This window comes from Piliocolobus tephrosceles, chromosome 9 (assembly GCF_002776525.5).
Source record: "Piliocolobus tephrosceles isolate RC106 chromosome 9, ASM277652v3, whole genome shotgun sequence".
NCBI lineage: Eukaryota > Metazoa > Chordata > Mammalia > Primates > Cercopithecidae > Piliocolobus > Piliocolobus tephrosceles.
Window position 1 is genome coordinate 13,103,637 of NC_045442.1, and position 18,843 is coordinate 13,122,479.

The following is an 18,843-nucleotide window of genomic DNA, read 5'->3' on the forward strand; positions in this document are numbered from 1 at the left end:
GCCATTCTCCTGCCTCAGCCTCCCGGGTAGCTGGGACTACAGGCGCCCGCCACCTCGCCCGGCTAGTTTTTTGTATTTTTTTTAGTAGAGACGGGGTTTCACCGTGTTAGCCAGGATGGTCTCGATCTCCTGACCTCGTGATCCGCCCGTCTCGGGGCTACTGAGTTTATCAGTAACAAAAGGAAGGAGAACTCGAGAGAGTCCTGTGAGTTACAGAATGTCATCAGGCTTTGAAGCAAGGGTTTCTCCAAAGGGAATAGCTTCTGCCTGGGCTTCTTGAAGCCAGAAGCATTTTGTGCACATGAAACAGTCCAGCACAATATCCAACCACCAAAACACCTGCATTTGCAGGGTCAGTAATCTCCTGAAGTTTGGTAACTACATTTAGTTCATTTCAAATCACAGACCCTTCACAGCCCAATCTGGGAAAGCAGGTGAAGGCAATAATGGCCATCTTGAAAACTTCAACCAGGTTAGACAACTGTGTGTGTATCTGACCGAGACACTTTCCAACTTTAGTCTGAGTGGGAACAAATGATTGTTTCATTCTTTGAGACCGGTTTCCCTAGATTACATCCAGAGGGGGGTGTTCTTTCTTATAATGAAACACCACTCAGGGACCCAGGGCTGCTTAAAATGACCTATAATTAGAGAAACAAGTGTTTAAAATGTTATCTCCAAACCTAAAGTCACATGGGGAGAGCCTGGTTTCAGGTGCAGGGATTTGAGGGGTCAGGGGAGCTCATTATTAAGTCCAGTGATGGAGCAAACACCACATTCCTGCCACTAGTAGCTGTAACCCTCCATTTACAAGGAATCTAATCACACAAGAGCGTGAATAGAGGCAGAAGTCAGTTTAATGACATGCTCCGCTCTTTCTCTGCATTTATTTTCTCTAGCAGGGGGATTCCACAAGTCTGAGCACCGTTAAACACACTGTCAATCACAAAGGGGAGCCTATTTGAGAGGGTACTGGGCTTTGTAGTTAGCATCATCTCTGAAACTCTCCAGCTTCCAGTTGACTTGCAAGCCAGAATGTCACAAGGACACAGGGCACATCAGCCACATAGAGATTTAGTATTGATTCAGCTGGTTTTGTGTCTGGGGAAGTTCTGTTAAATGTTTCATGTGTCCTTCCCTATGCCATGGCCTGTGCCTCTGTATTTTCCTCACTTAATAAAACAATAGATTTGTATATTTGGAGTGGGCTGGGGAGGCAGAAAAGACCAGGGGGTGTCAATAACAGAAAATAACCATGATAGTGGAGAGAGAGAGAGTCATTGGAGATTATGGGCTATTTATTGGATATGATGTGTAATCGAGTAATTGGATGTATTTCTACATTAGGCACAGTTGCTTAAATCAAAATTGAAATGGAGTCATAAAATCTCACAACATGAATGCTGTTAACTAAAGTCTATAATGAGGCGGACTTGAGTTTTGCTGATATTAATGGGCCTCCGTGTGAATTCTCACCATGATGGATGGCCCCCGCCCACAGTCACTGGGCAGCTCAGTTCGCCAAAGGAAAACAAGTTATTTATCTTAATCAGGCATCCTGCCTCAAACATCCACCTACACTGCAGTTGAAGACCTCACTCTGCATCCCTCCTCCCAACGGGAAACCGTTGAGGGCTCCTTGATTTCTCCCTTAATAATTGAGTGTTGAATGAACAAAACTTTCCACTCCCAGAACATTGCTGCTTCTTAACATGTAACAGGGAAAAGAAATATGGAACTGGGGTACAATGTAGAACAGGGGTTCTCAAACTGGGCAGTATTGACATTTGGGTTTGGATAACTCCTTGTTGGTGGGCAGGGGGTCTTGCGATTGTAGGACATTTAGCAGCATCCCTAGTCTCTAACCCTCCACCCATTGGATGGCAGTAGCACCTACCTCTCAAAGTTGTGACAACTAAAAAGATGTCTACAGATATTGCTAAATGTCCCCTGAGAGGTACAGTCAGCCTCTCCATCACCCAGTTGAAAATAACTGGTGTGGACAGTGGCAGAAGCCTCATGAAGGGGAACTCAGGTAAAGTGAGACTCACTCAGAGCCCTTTAGAGCATCCAAACGAAGCTGTGTTCCTCTCCTGGCTGACTCCAAGGGTATAAGTTGAACAGATAATGAAAGAGCTGAACTGGTCCTTGGGCTATATCAATAACCTGTACTAACAGATGCATGTTCAGTTTGGGCTGCAGAAGTCTACCATGACGCAGTTTTGGTTTGATTCCCAAATATGGTTCTAACCATCACTGAACATAAATTCTCTTGCTTGGCTTACCCAACAGCCCACAGAGGATGAATATTCTCACTTGACTGCTCATAGTTCCTTTCTGTGCCTGTTGGATAGTGTGGTTTCAAAGCCCCAGTTGCCAACAGGCCTTGGGTACACCAGCTGCAGCATAAATTCACCATTCTCTAAAGACAAGAGCTGCGATTCCACATTCCTTTACTCTGGCCATGTTACACTACCACAGCTAGGAAATGAGGAACAAAACAGGGTAGGGTCAGAGAGTGCCGAAGACAGGCCAGCCTCACATCTTAGGTTGTCAGTACCGTGCAAAGGCTCTTACTGACTCCAAGATAAAGGAAAAACTGATTCAATTCTGAAACCCCCAAATCATTCCCCGAATCCAAAGTGGTTGAATAAAAGTGAAAACCTGGCATTTGTAGCTTACAAATAAATCATGTTCCAAAAAAAAATGTCTGCCTCCAAGTCAGTTGTTTGGGAAACACAACACATCCTTTCCTAGAGAAAATGTACTAAGCAACAATGATACCACTTTGCATGTGTGTAGTAAATTTCCATTTACAAAGAACATTTGGACCCATTATTTCTTGCAATCTACGAAAAGCTCTGTGAAATATTTAGGGATTAATTGTTCCTGAGCTCAAAGAAGAAACTGGCTCACAAGGGATCAATGAGAAGCAGTCCATAAAAGGCCATTTGGCCCATAATATTCTTCATGGGGAAATGCCCTAACCACATATGTGGAAAACAATTCTGTGGGAAAATATTCCCAGTTCCAAGGGGGGGGCTGTGCCTTTGTTTTTGTTGGCCCAGTGACTCTCTCCATCCTTCCGTCTCATGATGTGGCTTCTTATCATCCCGCATTTCCTCCAAGTCATTGATAAAAACAGAACAAGGGCAGGCTCAGACCTGTGACCCTCTTCTGACCTCCCCCATCAGGAGGGCCTCAGACCTTAGTAGCACTTGATACTTGCTGTGCTGTCTAAACCATGTCAGCATCTCTTTCCCTATACCCTTCACCCTTCAGCTCAAAGCTAGGCTGGGGTCACAGACACCCAGAGCATGAGCTCCAGGAGGATATGGAGGTAGGGATGAGACTAGAAAGGAACAGGAGAAGCTGGGCAGTGCTGAAAGGAGCACAAGGTCTCCAGAGAAGATGAGGAAGGAGAGGCTCTCAGCTAGGAGTTCCCCTCAACCCTGACCCCATCCATTGCCTCATTACCACTACAAAAAAAAACCTGGAAAAGGTAGGAAAAAAGAAAAGGAAAAGTCCTGCAAGGCAGCTGGCTGCAAAGACAGAGATGGGGGGAGATGAACAATGCCCAGCAATAGTCAGAAAACAAGAAAGGGAGAGGAGGTTTGGGTCACAGACCTATCATGGAAGCCCATTCACCCAAAGAAGCTGGATTCAGGCACGCTTTCTTTGCTTTGTTTGGTTAAAATTGACACATATGGTGGAGCTCTTTCCCAGTGCTTCTTAGACTTCATCAGCAATGATAGGCTTGCTTAACAACCATGATGATTCTAGACCACTGCTGCAGATGCACCTCTAGAGAGTCCAATTTCTAGATCAGGGCAGCCTGATCAAGGTGATCCAAGGATTCCCCTTGGGAAACCCAGCTCTAGACCCCACACTTCCCCGAGGCCACACCTCCTGTGGACACCACCTCCGTCTCAGCTCTGTGTGTGCTCTGGCACGTGGTGGTTTTCTTTCAGACAGACTATGAGCTGCAGTTTCTCTGCAGAAGGACATGGCATGGTTTAGTTATATATCAGGAACAAGCCCTCCCTTGTTTTGTGTTATATGGATTTTTAACAGATATTCCAGGACTGACATATGTATATATATATAGGCAAACCTCACCCCAGGCTTGCAGCTGTGGCTTGGAGCATTACTGGAATGAATCCCTGGTTGGATATACCTTTCAGAAGAGCATCCATGGTGACAAATACGTCCTTGTAGGCTGGATTCGATAAGCAAAGGAAGCCAAAAACCACTTGGCACTAAGTCTGAGGACTGAGGCAAGAGATCCAGCAGGAAAACCACATTTGGGTCTCAGGCCACGTGTGACTCCAAACCACAGGGCTTGACATTCTGGCAGGACTCAAGCAGTCTCCTGGAGCATGAAGGAGGAAGAAGACCTCCAATTCTTTCCCCAGGAAGGCCAGACCTCATTTGAACCAGCATATTTGCTTCAAAATTATATCCACTCTGTCATTTCAGCCTCCTCTGGTTTCGGACAATGGGCACTTAGCTCTCCACAATTGGTGCATTTCTACACCCATCCCTGGAGGAGAGGGGCAACCACGGTGAGGTCTAGTCAGGCCCCGGGCAGGGACTCACCTTGCCAGTGATGCTTGTAGTCACACATGCGGGACAGGGCAATCATCATGGCGCAGTACAAGGGCAGGATGGCAGCACAGAGCCGCCAGCTCTTTCCCCGCCCACTCTCGGTGAAGCAGTGCAGCTTTCCCGCCAAGTAGAACGTCGTGAAGCCAAGGCCTGAAAAGGCAACTGCCAAACAGAAACAGCAGGTGTTACTCTAGCAGGTGGTGAGTGGCAGGGAGTCAGGGCATGCTGGGCATTCCGTCTGCCACCTTGCACACCCTCAAGGCCAAGGTCATGTTGGCACCAGGCACTATCTAGGCAATCTGTGCTCCTGCGAGAACCAGGCTGCTATGAAACTTTAAACCATAAGAATAATCTTCCAGGGTTACATGTCATCAAAACCTATTTTATTTCATCCATTCATTCAACAGTTATTTCAGGAGTCTCCACTCTGTGCTAGACAGGCACTGCACCAGATGTGGGGAATAAAAAGATGTATCAGATACTATCTCTGGAGTCAAGAGGCTCATGGTCTAGTTGAAGGACATACCATACTAAGAGAGAATTTTAATATAGTGTGATACATTCTATAAGAAACAAGTACATACAGAGCAAAGGACTGTGAGAACTGCTTAGATCTGAAGGGTATGGGAAAATAAAGGGGCTAGGATCAGCCCCAGGTTTTTGGCTTGGAAGACTGAGTGTACAATGGTGGCATTCAGTAAGATGGGACCAGCAAATACTACAAAAGAGTGAGTTTCATGGAGAAGTCAGTGATGACAAATGTCTTGTTTTCTGTCTGAAATAATGGTTATTGTTTTTTCAGAATTGCAAAGAAAACTCATGGCTGTGCTAAATCCATTGTTGAAAGTGTGGAGGTCTGAGTGTAGCATATATAAGCTCTAAGCTTTATATCCAAGCAGGTATAAAACATAGTTGGGAGCTCAGTAAGATTTAAGGTGGGAAGGGCTTAGAACAATGGTCCTCAACTAGGAGGTCCTCAACTCTCCAGGAGGCTGGAGAGTTGGCTCCCATTGGTATTGACCCCCATCCTGAGTCCTTTCAGGAGGAATAATGGACCTTATTCAAATCAGGGGGCTTAGCAAGTTTATCCACCTAATTACACTAAATGCGGGAAGCACAAAAAAAAAAAAAAAAAAAAAAACCTGCCCTGGGGGTTTGTATGGTTATGGATGAAAGTCTCCAAGATCTGAATCAGAGGAGAGGCAGCCTTGGGTGTTGCCAAACTGGCATCTCTTAGGGAAACAAAGAAGCAAACAAATCAATGAACATAGTTGAGCTGTTGAGCTATACAGAATCACCTCTAATACCTGGGAAGTTTTAAAAAATACTGATAACCAGGTTCCATTGCCAGCCATTCTGTTTGTAGTGGTCTGGAGGGAGCCGAGAGAAAGAGAGAGAGAGAAGGAGGGAGAGAGAGAGAGAGAAAGAGAGAGAAAGAGAGAGAGAGTGTGTGTGGGTGTGTGTGTGTGTGTGTGTACTCCCCAGATGATTCTAATGGCGGCCACAACGAAGCTTAGAGGCTTTCATTGAAGGCAGGTACTACAGCTCCCCATCCCTCTGAACACCAGTCTAATCCAAACTTTCTTCTTGATTAGAAAGTACTTCTGAGGGGGCAGAGCTCCTAGGTAACCAGCCCACACAATGACTTGGCGAAACAAGTATTATAAATATTCTCAATGCCAATACACCAGCAACTTTAAGAGACTGCCCAAAGCCCTGAGCCACAGCCTGGGCATCATGCAGGCATTTGTAACAAATGCAGATCCTCAGGTCCAGCCCACATCTACTGAGTTAGAATTTGCATTTCACAACATCCACCAGCAATCTGTGCACACACTGCACTTGGAGAAGCCTTGGCCTAAAATACATTCATTATCTTTGTAAGAGACCTTGGAACATCCATCTTAAGAAAATAATATAAAATACAAGGGAAATCTAGAAAGTTTTCTGCTCAAAGTTATTGATAAATATTGAAAAACTGAAAGTGATCAGTACAGAAGAACAGATAAGCAAGCTGTGACATTTTCATGTAATGGACTATGATGCAACCATGAAAACCACGTGATTCACATCTACAACATCTGATCTTTGACAAACCTGACAAAAACAAGAAATGGGGAAAGGATTCCCTATTTAATAAATGGTGCTGGGAAAACTGGCTAGCCATATGTAGAAAGCTGAAATTGGATCCCTTCCTTATACCTTATATAGAAATTAATTCAAGATGGATTAGAGACTTAAATGTTAGACCTAAAACCATAAAAATCCTAGAAGAAAACCTAGGCAATACCATTCAGGACATAGGCATGGGCAAGGATTTCATGTCTAAAACACAAAAAGCAATGGCAACAAAAGCCAAATTTGACAAATGGGATCTAATTAAACTAAAGAGCTTCTGCACAGCAAAAGAAACTACCATCAGAGTGAACAGGCAACCTACAGAATGGGAGAAAATTTTTGCAATCTACTCATCTGACAAAGGGCTAATATCGAGAACCTACAAAGAACTAAAACAAATTTACAAGAAAAAAACAAACAACCCTATCAAAAAGTGGGTGAAGGATATGAACAGACACTTCTCAAAAGAAGACATTTATGCAGCCAACAGACACATGAAAAAATGCTCATCATCACTGGCCATCAGAGAAATGCAAATCAAAACCACAATGAGATACCATCTCACACCAGTTAGAATGGCAATCATTAAAAAGTCAGGAAATAACAGGTGCTGGAGGGGATGTGGAGAAATAGGAACACTTTGACACTCTTGGTGGGACTGTAAACTAGTTCAACCATTGTGGAAGACAGTGTGGCAATTCCTCAAGGATCTAGAACTAGAAATACCATTTGACCCAGCCATCCCATTACTGGGTAAAGGATTATAAACCATGCTGCTATAAAGACACATGCACGTGTATGTTTATTGCGGCACTATTCACAATAGCAAAGACTTGGAACCAACCCAAATGTCCATCAATGACAGACTGGATTAAGAAAATGTGGCACATATACACCCTGGAATACTATGCAGCCATAAAAAAGGATGAGTTCATGTCCTTTGCAGGGACATGGATGAAGCTGGAAACCATCATTCTCAGCAAACTATCACAAGGACAGAAAACCAAACACCGTATGTTCTCACTCATAGGTGGGAATTGAACAATGAGAACATTTGGACACGGGAAGGGGAACATTACACACTGGGGCCTATCGTGGGGTGGAGGGAGGGAGGAGGGATAGCATTAGGAGATATACCTACTGTAAATGACGAGTTAATGAGTGCAGCACACCAACATGGCACATGTATACATATGTAACAAACTTGCACGTTGTGCACACGTACCCTAGAACTTAAAGTATAACAAAAATAAATAAATAAAAGAAAACCACGTGATTATGTAACAATATAGACAACACTTAGGATGCATGCTAAGTGAAACAAGTAGGACCCCAAAATGTAAGTTCAAGATAATCATTACTATAGTACCAAACAGTGAACAACCTGCAGCTTTTCCAAATTATCTCTGATAAGAATGTGCCTTCTTAAAAGCGATCTCGGTTACAAACAAGATTATACCAAATAGAACTTTTTCAGCAACCAAATTAAACAGAGTTCAGTGGCTTAAAAAAAATTTAATGGAATATTAAACCAGGTTTATCCTAGGTATAAAAATGCAGCAAAAGAAAGTAAATGCAAATGTGAGTGGAGTGTGTATTGAAACATTTCTGCATAATGATTAGCATTCAAACATCAGAGTCGTGCCAATATATATTAAGTATTCTGCTTAAAGTAAAAATATGTGGGAAGAAACAGCATCGCCCAACCCTGCTCTAGATACTGTGAAGGAAGGTTATTAAGGGGTTTACGTGATGTTCCAAAGTGGCCCTATTTGGCCACCATCCTAGCAAGCACAACAACCTCTTAAATTCTATCCTCATCCACTTTGCTCTGTTCCTTCTATTAATTTCATTCTTCCTTGAGGTATCTGAGTGGGAGAGGAGCTGGAGAGTTGGCTCCCATTGGTATTTACCCCATCCTGAGCTCTTTCAGGAGGAATAATGGACTTTACTCAAATCAGGTGGCTTAGCAAGTTTATCCACCGAATTACACTAAATGCGGGAAGCACAAAAAACTGTCCTGGGGCTTTGTGTGGTTATGGATGAAAGTCCCCAAGATCTGAATCAGAGGAGAGGCAGCCTTGGGTGTTGCCAAACTGGCATCTCTTAGGGAAACAACAAACAAAGAAATCAATGAACATAGGGCAGCTGTTGAGCAGGAATTTCTGTGTCCCCATAAAAAGTGACTTGGAGACTTTAAGACATATGAGTCATCAGCTCAAGCAACCAATACTGCCTGTAGCACCTCCGGGCACATCCAGGGCATGGAGAAGGGAAAGGGCCGTGCAAACCCTCCACTGTCAAGACCTCGGGCAAATGGTTTGAGGTGAGATTCTCAGGCTCCTCCTGATCTCTCTGTCTCAGGAACTCGAATTTGGCCAGCATTGGCACCACAGGCTCTAACTCATTCTTTGGAGGGCAGGTAAAATGTATTTTCTCCCATAAGGTGGGAGTCAGGACCACCACTGCGCCCTCTCCAAAATGTTGGAGCCTCTGCCTCTTTGAAAAAGAGGAGGAATTATTCCAAGCCATCTTTACAGGCTATATATAAGAGCCTAGATCCTATGAGCATCCAGCAGCAGCCAGTCTCCCTGGACACATGCTACTGGGTCTTTGAATATTTTTTTAAACATCACTGTGTGCCCTTACTTTCCTAAGTTACACAATGAGGCTCCAATTTCATGCTAAACCTTATCCTTGTCACTTTCTTACTGATATTTATACAGTTATTGAACTAACATAATATCCTTTGACAAAGGACTTCTGAGACCATTCCCTCTGGTCCAAGGGCATGTCTGAGCTATGGGAAGCCTTGATTCCCTGCACTCCTGTTTTTCCAGTAACTACTTGAGGAAGAATGAGACTCTACCGACCTATACTGACTTAGTATGGTTTCATAATTTTTCTGCTATCTCTTCCTGGCAGCTAAGGGGTTGGGGACCAAGACGCGATCTCTCCCATGAGCCATCTCTCCCATGAGCCATCTCCTACCCAACTCTGAAATCCTAGGACTCTAAAGCATCAAGGCTCAGATTGAAGTTCAGCTGGGAGGAAGAAAAACAAACAAACAAAAAAAAAACCCAGGAAGCCTGTCAAAGACATGTTTTCTGACTCTAGCCATAGGACATCCTACTCTCTTCTCAAAGAAAACAAGCATTTGATACAGTGTGAGGAGGGGGAGGGTGCTGTATAACCTTTTATTCTAGCATGGAACAAGTTAAATGACCTGCATTCCAAGTGAGTGTCTGTCCCCCACCCCACCCCCGTCTTCCCTTTATGCACAATCCTAGCTTTCTGTTTGATTAAGAACTAAAACTGAGACATGAGCATTCAAAGACTTAGGGCATTAAACATTTTTAAACATGGGGATTATAAGAGAGGACAAATGTACTCACATTCTGCTAACATTACCAACAACAGAAATGAGTAGAAAACTCCCAAGCCAGTGGGATGAGAGGATATTCAGAGTCTACTTGTCCTAGGCAAACTTGTTCATTTGCTCTCCAGAGTTGGAGACACACAGACCTCCCCGCCGCCCCCACCACACACACACACCTTTACTACTGATGGGAAGGAAGTAGGCATAGTGACCTATGGGAAGAGCATACGCCCTCTTTTTCAAAGCCTTGTAGCAAGTTTTCTTTATTTGTAGCAGGTTTTCCTGATTGTTAATATTTATGTGTTGATCTGTCTGTGAGTAGGAAAGATGGTCTAAACTAGGAAGAAGATGAAAGATAATGGCTTTTCACCCTGTTTCTGACACTTGTGATGCTCACTGGCTATTGTGAATGAGGGTAGATAGGCAAAGCATTACAATAAAAGGAGCTGACAAAGGCCGTAACACCAGGTGCATCCCATGAACAGGGCTATCTGTCTGCCTGGTGACACTGAAGAGGAATCACTGATTCTTCTCTCCAGCAACCCAGCTGAGTTCAAAACTCTCCCTTTGCAAAGAAAGGTCTAGTCATTGCGCTAACTTAGGTGCAATGTTGTAGTTTTCCCTTCATTCATGCCCAGTTAACTCTTAAACTAAGTGGAAAATCTTTGGACCCTACTGATTGCAAGAAACACAGAACTGGCACCAAAAAAGAAAATTCTTTAAAAAGACAAATGAGATAAGAATCAGGAAGACAGATCCTGCTTTTTATGTTGTATTTTTTTACTTTTGCTAATTATAATACATTTCTCCACACAAGCTGATAATTTCTGGCACTGAAGACACAATTGTGCTCTGATGAGTCAATCTATACAAACTTTCCATTTTGGGATGTTCAGAGAGTTGGTATCATCTTCTCTAAGAGGCAGAAGGGCAACGTTGGGTGGCTTAATAAACCTTAGTACGGAAGGGTGTTTTGCAGAGGATGTAAGTTCATCTCCACAAGCCCGTCTGAAACAAAGGACGTGGGAAACAAGCCTGCCTGATCAGTGCCTGCCCAAACTTATCAGCAGGAGAAAACTATGCCAAGCAGAGCAGGCCGAGGAGCATCCATCAGAAGGACAGCCAGGTGATCAGAGGTTGAGTGTCTCCCATGGGCCAGGCATTGTGCTGGAAGCTTTTCATTACGTTGCCTCATTTCATCCCCAGAAAAACACAATGACATAGTCATTAGGCCATTCTACCAATGAGAAATGGAGGCTCAGAAAGTACAAATCATATACAGGGGTTCGATGCCGCTCTTTAGAAACTATGAGTTCTCTTTACATACAGCAAAAATCACAGATGTTCTTAGCGTTATTACAGTTACAGCAATGCTAACTGCCTATCTGTTTTCATACCCCCAGTAGGGACATGACCATCAGGGTCACTGTTGAAGCTCTAGGACCGAACACACTGCCTGACAATAGGAGGCACCCGATATGTCATGCCCAAATGAATATATAAATGGTAGAGACCATGTACTCATTTTACAAATATACCTGGACCCTATTAAATATTCTGGCAAGAGGCCAAGGCCCTTGGGGACAGAAAGACATGAAAGGTCATGTCCTTTATCCCCTGTTTCTAGGCAGGGTGATACCTGAGCTACCTGAGCCATGTGAGACTTTCATCTCATGATGGAAAGGGTTGTACAGTCTTGTTTGAAAATGAGCAATGGGGAAAAGGAAAAGGAACTCAGAAACTCCTAATTAGTCTGAAAGCGAATGTCAGAGGCAGGAAATGCAAACAGAAAAAAGCAGACTGTAAACTCCTTTTGTTACTTCATGTTGCATTTTCAAAGAGGATTTTGTTCTAAGAAAAAGAATCAACTCAGGCTGAATGCACAAGAAGTGCAGAGGAAGAACAGTGCTGGGAGGAAAAATGATAGCTAGAGGAAGGTGGTTATCCTTTTGTCAACCGGCTGGAGGCACTGATCCTGGTAATGGGCAGTTATAAGGAGGGAAAGTAGCAGCAGAGGAGGATTAAGAATTTTTTTTAATTTTTTTAATTTTTGGGATGGAGTCTCACTCTTTACCCCAGGCTGGAATGCAGTGGTGTGATCTCAGCTCACTACAACCTCTGCCTCCCGGGTTCAAGCGATTCTCCTGCCTCAGCCTCTCCGGTAGCTGGGATTGCAGGTGCCCATCATTATGCCCAGCTAGTTTTTGTATTTTTGGTAGAGCTGGGGTTTCACCATGTTGGCCAGGCTGGTCTTGAACTCCTGACCTCAAGTGATCCGCCCACCTTGGCCTCCCAAAGTGTTAGGATTACAGTCGTGAGCCACTGCACTTGGTTGGGGATTGAGGATTTTTGAATGACAGAAGCTGCTTTGGCTCCACTGTCCACCCCACACTCCTTGATGAAAAATGCTTATGAGAACTCATAAATGTTACTCCTTGCACTGCAGAAAACTACTGACAGTCACAAGGATAGGAAGTGGTTTTGCATATCTGAGCATCCTAATCTCCAGAAGATCTAAATCCCCAGGATAACTTTTCCTTTGATTATATGCCACAATGATCTGAAACATAAATATAAAAATAAGCCTTCAAAAGAAAGAAATTGCCTTTTTCCATAATGACATTAGAGGAGCTGATAAGAGCATGAGCAGGATTGAAATAAAGATGACATTTTAATGAAAAATGATTTTTAGTTTACCTTCAAAGGACTTAACAGAGCATAAATTTGATGATGGTATTTGAATAGTAATGCACATTTAAGAAACCACCAACAAGGAGTAGTCGTTGATTTGCCCAGTGTGCTCATCTGATCATCCTCTAATTGGAGTGCATGGACTTCAGGAGAAGCCCTTAGGTTGTAATAACTGTTTCTGCCTTGCTCTCTTCTAAAAGAGTAGCCTCAATTCCTCTTCCCTTTTATGAGATGTTATACAACCTGTCTCAGGGTTTGCTAGAGAAAAAGAACCCTTCTAATCTGCCGCTAGCAGCCTTGAGTGAGGGTCTCAGCCAGCACAAGAAGAGAATATAAATGGCCTTTGCATTAAGAGGATGTGCTACCCCTGAAATGTTTGGCTCAAATGCTGACTAATAGGGACAGTCTGTGATGAGTGCTGGCCACATGGCCCAATCAGATATTAAATATTGTATGAGTGGAAAAAGGGAAGCAGATTGACGTCAAGCTACTGTCCTGAGCTAAGCCAGGTCCTTATTTTTGTAACTCAAGAAGACTGTAGCACAACCCAGTCTGAGAAACCCCAAGTGATTGTATCAGTGATGAGGTGGCTTTCCAAGATTTCTTCATGTTCTAGTTTTTCTTGCAACAAATTCCCTGTCATCAAAGACCATTCCATGCTCATCTCACACACCACAAAGGAAGCTGACCATAAATAGAACTAGTAGCCTCATTACTTGACATAAGCAAAGTCTATCTTTCCAATACTTATGCCATCTGAATTTAGAAAGACATATTTTATGTTTATATGAGAACTGTGAATTTTTTAAAGTCAGGAAGGCCATTTTAAATCTGGAAAAGCAAATAAGTTGCATTTTTCATCTCTTGCATCTCTTGCAGACACTACTAATTGGGTCAATGAACTCTTTATCAAACAAACAACAAACAGCAACAACAACAAGAAAACCCAGCTTTGGGCTCAGGATCTCCCTCAGTGTCCAAGCACTGACTTGCCCCAGACAACAAATTGAGATCCACTTGCTGACTTATATGAAATAATTTAATCCAAGATGGCATTGAAGCAAAAATAACTCTTCTAGGTATTAAAAGACTTAGGTTCCAAATCAGTGTGGTGTCCCCTCATCTATTCTCTTAATAGGCACAACAACATCTGCTTCAGCCAGCTCTCCAAAGACTTGATATTTGTGAAAGGACTTTGTGAACAGAAACTCAACATACAAATAAAAGGTGTTACTATTAGTAAAGCTGAGGAAACAAATATCTGGAAATATTGAATATGGAGTCTAGTCTCAAACCCAGACATGTCTATTTCTTAGCCAAAGTTTAGTTCCCCTTTTCAAATACAAGAATACCTAATAATTCCCAAACCTAGGACTTCTATTTCTAGCAGTGTAGCAGATTATATATTTTGTTTGAAATAATTCAATGTTAGACGAAATATTAAAACAATCTTTTAAACATGCCACTATGTTGACACAGAGAAAAGTTAATAAAAACAAAGTTCCCAAAAATGAAGAGAGAGAAAACACCTAGGGTGCAAGGACACAGGAAAACCAGAGATCCACACTTGACCCCAAGTGTGTCTGTGGGGAACTGCAGACCTTGAGCTTCCACTCTGATGTCTCCCTGGGGCATGAGGAGGAAGAAACAAAGTCTCAGGACTGCCCATGATGAAAAACATAACAGAACATCCCTGAGTAAATCTTGCACCCCAAAGACTAAACAACCTGCTTAAGTAGGAAAAGGCCAGGCATGATGGCTCACACCTGTAATCCCAACACTTTGGGAGGCTGAGGCAGGTGGATCACCTGAGGTCAGGAGTTCGAGACCAGCCTGGCCACCATGGTGAAACTCCATCTCTACTAAAAATACGAAAATTAGCCAGGCATGGTGGCGAGCACCTGTAATCCCAGCTACTCAGGAGGCCGAGGTGGGATAATCACTTGAACTCAGGAGATGGAGGTGGAGGTGGAGGTTGCAGTGGGCTGAGACTGCACCATTGCACTCCAGCCTGGGTGACAGGGTGAAACTCCATCTTAAAAAAAAAAAAAAAAAAAGAATAAGTAGGAAAAGAAGTCTGCCCTTCAAAAGGAAACAGCAAGGACACTTGCCTGTCTCCATCTTTGCGCTGTGTGGAGAGATTTTAGAACTACAAGCCAACTCTCATAGGTTTTTGCTATCCAATTCATCCTTCTCATATGGTCTCCAAAAAACCTTAAGTGGAGAGTTAATTTTGAGTGGTCCTGGGGTAGTTAGTGCTGTCAGGCAATTGGCAAAATATCTCTCTGGAGGAATTCAGCTTCAACCCAGACATCAAAGTATTTCCCAAAAATAAACTTCTAGGAAAAATTAAAAGCCCAGAGTAAGAAAACTGAAACACAAAGATTTAGGACATCATAAATGAGAAGATATAAGAAAAGCTGACTCATAACAAGTTTATATAGTACAGTTATAAGGCATGAATGTAAAATAACTATTTGCAATATGCCTGAAGAAATTTGAGAAAAGCTTAAAACTAAGGACAGAGAACAAGCATTATAAAAGAATAATAAAGTAGATTTTTAAGAAGATAAAATAGAATTTTTATAAGTGAAAAATATAGTAATTAAACTTTAAAACTCAATAGATGGATTAAATAGCATGTAAAACAAACCTAAGTAGAGAATTAGCAAATTGAAAGATAGATTCAAATTTTAACCGGAATTTAGCTAAAAATTTAAAAGGACATATGAAAAATAATGAAGGAAAGATTAAGTGACATGGATGATATGCTGAGAAGGTCTTACAAACGTCTACATGAAGTTCTAAATTAGAGGAGGAGGTAATAGAGAAAATGGAGAAGAAGCAAGATTCCAATAGATAATGGCAGAGGATATCTCAGGATGTTGAAAGACACAAACTTGAGATTTATAAAGCCCAATGAATCCCAAACAAGATATATAAAAGGAACTCCACACCTAGACACAGCAATAATAAAACTTCACAACACAAAAAGAAGCAAGTTGTTAAAGATGTGCAGAAAGGAAGAAAAGAATAAAGGAGCAGCAGTTTAAGACTCACAGATGATTTCAAAAGGTCCAAAAAAATCAAAGCGAGAAGCCATGATTTTTTGAAATAATATCATCAAAGTTCAGAAAGAAAGAGTAACTGTCAAACTAGAATTCCATATTGAATAAGGCCATCTTCCAAGAATGAAGTCAAAGACAATTTAGGAAATTCAAAAACACAGAGGATGTGGCGTGTGCACACGCGCACACACACACACACACACAAATAAATCAAAGGAAATGTAAGGGATATGTTTTAGGCAGAAAGTGGTAAGGCTGAGACACATGAGGGAATGCTAAGCAAAGATACTGGCATATCTGTGGGTGAAAGTATGCAGAGGTTGGTGGTTTGTTGGGAAGAAGGAGAAAGGATCAAGCTAGAATTAAAATACCAGATAACATTATCAAATAAGTTAGAATATATTATTGATCAGAGTTAAAGAATTTAATGTTCTTACATTGCTCAGAAGGAAGAAAAGGTATTAACCTGAGACTTCGTTAACTATGTGTGTTAAACTAGAGGTTTGATAGAACTTTCAAACTAAAAGAGGAAAATAATGAATTCAGACATAAAAACAGTATAAGAAAGGAGAAAGAAGTATATAAAGGATATACAAATAAGGCTTTAAATATGTGAGTAATTACAAGAAATAGAATTGAAATGTGCTCCCTATTTAAAAAATTTTTAAATGCATACATAAAATATAGGGCACACACAAAAATGAAAAAAATGAGGCAAATATTAATGAATACAATTCTGCATCAATACTAATTTTGATTTTGAGGGTCTTTATGGTAAGAAGCAATATTAGAGATAAAGATGATCATGACTTACACAGTTAGTAGGAGGTATAAGAGGAAGTATTATAATTCTAAACTGTTTACACATCACTCCAAAATATATGAATCAAAAATTGATGAAATTACAAATACCCTAGAACTATAATATTTACCATAATAGTGGGAAATTTTAATTCACATCTTTGCTATTGACAAATTAAGAATAAACAGAAAACAGAAATATTAGATAGGACATATAAGATCTGAACACCAAATTAACAATCTTGTTCTAATAAACATATAACAACTTTGTATCCAACAATTTAAAAATTCACGTTCTTTTAAAGTCGTATAGAATATTTATAAAAACTGACCTTATGCTAATTCTCAAAGTTAATCAAAGATCTAAGGACTGGTTATTTGTATAGATCTCTATCTGATCATAATGCAATTGAATTATAAACTATTTTGAAGATATAACAAGAAAATATCTTACATTTGGGATTTTTTTAAAGCTCTGCTAAACAACTCTGGGTCACAGAAGAAAACAATGAAAAATTAGAAATATCCAGAATTAAAATTAATGAAAATAATATGTATTAAAACTTATAGAATATAGCTAATGCAACATTTAAAGGAAAATTTATAGCCTAAATTGTTTATGTTAGAAAAACAAGATTAGCATTATTGAGCTGCATTTAAATTAACAATAAGTTCAAAAACAACAATAGAATACATTCAAAATTGGAAGAGAAAAATAACAAAGATAATAAGAAAATAATGAAAAGCAAAACAAACATACAGTAAAGAGGCTCAAAGCAAAAAAACAAAAATCAGTTCTTTGAAAAGACCCATGAAATAAATTGAAATGACTAAGTTCTAAAAACAAATAAAAATTACTAAAATATCTCAAGACAAAAATATTTTAAAATTCAAGAGTTTTATAGCTCTAGGTAAACTGATTCTATATTTTGAAATCTAGGACCAAATTTTCATGGGCACATTTTCCAGACATCCCTCCAAAAAATAAATCAACTCACATAGACACTTTACAAAGAATTAAAAATAAGGGGATATTTTATGAAGCTCGTTAACTGTGATATTTGAGTCCTATATATTTTCCAATTTATGTTTGATCTATCACTCACCGAAATGTACATTTACATCTTTTTTGTTTGGTTGGTTGGTTTTGTTTTTGAGTTGGGGTTTCGCTCTTGTTGCCCAGGCTGGAGTGCAGTGGTGCCATCTTGGCACACCGCAACCTCTGTCTCCTGGCTTCAAGCGATTCTCCTGACTAGGCCTCCTGAGTAGCTGGGATTATAGGCACCCGCCACCATGCGTGGCTAATTTTTGTATTTTTAGTAGAAATGGGGTTTCTCCATTTGGCCAGGCTGGTCTCAAACTCCTGACCTCAGGTGATCCGTCCGCCTTGGCTTCCCAAAATGTTGGGATTACAGGCGTGAGTCACCGTGCCTAGCCTGAAATGTATATTTATATCTTAAACAATTTTCATGGATTTCATAGGTCTCATACTTCTATTTTGTACATCTGTCTTATTCTGATAACAGTGATTCCAAAACCATACAGGTATGGTACAAAAAATGAGAATTACCAACCAGTATTACTCAAAACATATTTACAAAAGTCTTAAACAGAATATTATCAACCAAATCCAGCATTGAGTAAAAGGGGAATACATCTTAGCCAAGGTAGGTTAATTCCAGGAATTAAAGCAGGTTTAGTATTTTTGAAATTGATTACTATAAATGACCACATTAACATATCAAAGGGAAAGTATCACTTTTTTGATCCACAAAATTCAAAGTTCATTTTTAGCAAACTAGAAATAGAAAGAACCTCATAAAGAATATCTAGCAAAAAAGTCCTACTTATTGGTCACACGTTTAAAGCATTCCCTTAAGATCAGTAACAAGACGCAAACATTTGCTATCCCCACTTTTAGAACATTGCACAAGAAGCCCTAGCTAGAGAAGACAAGAGAACTCAATAAAAGGGTTAGGAATTAGAAAGGAAAAAATGAAACTGTCATTATTTGCAGGTGGTATGATTTTCTATGTAGAAAACTCAAAATAATTTATGAATAAGTAATTAGAATTACTAGGAGAGTTTTTCAAAATTTCTGCATTAATAAAATTAATATACCAAAGTCACCGGCATTTCTGGATACCAGAAAATAATTAGCTAGGAAATATAATTTAA

At 40.8% G+C, this 18,843-nt stretch overlaps 1 protein-coding gene across 5 annotated transcripts in view; it reads right to left on the reverse strand.

The window, feature by feature from the left end:
* The window catches only part of PLPP4 (phospholipid phosphatase 4), a 136,206-nt gene that overhangs the window by 7,860 nt on the left and 109,503 nt on the right, over nt 1-18,843 (reverse strand). For 4 of the 5 annotated variants that reach the window (XM_023224391.1, XM_023224389.1, XM_023224388.1 and 1 more), the window contains one exon: nt 4,600-4,770. The exons of the other annotated variant lie outside the window; for it this stretch is intronic. In XM_023224391.1, coding sequence (XP_023080159.1) covers nt 4,645-4,770 — 126 coding nt within the window. In that variant the 3' untranslated portion in view covers nt 4,600-4,644. The remainder of the gene's footprint in view (nt 1-4,599; nt 4,771-18,843) is intronic. 5 annotated transcript variants of the gene reach the window in all.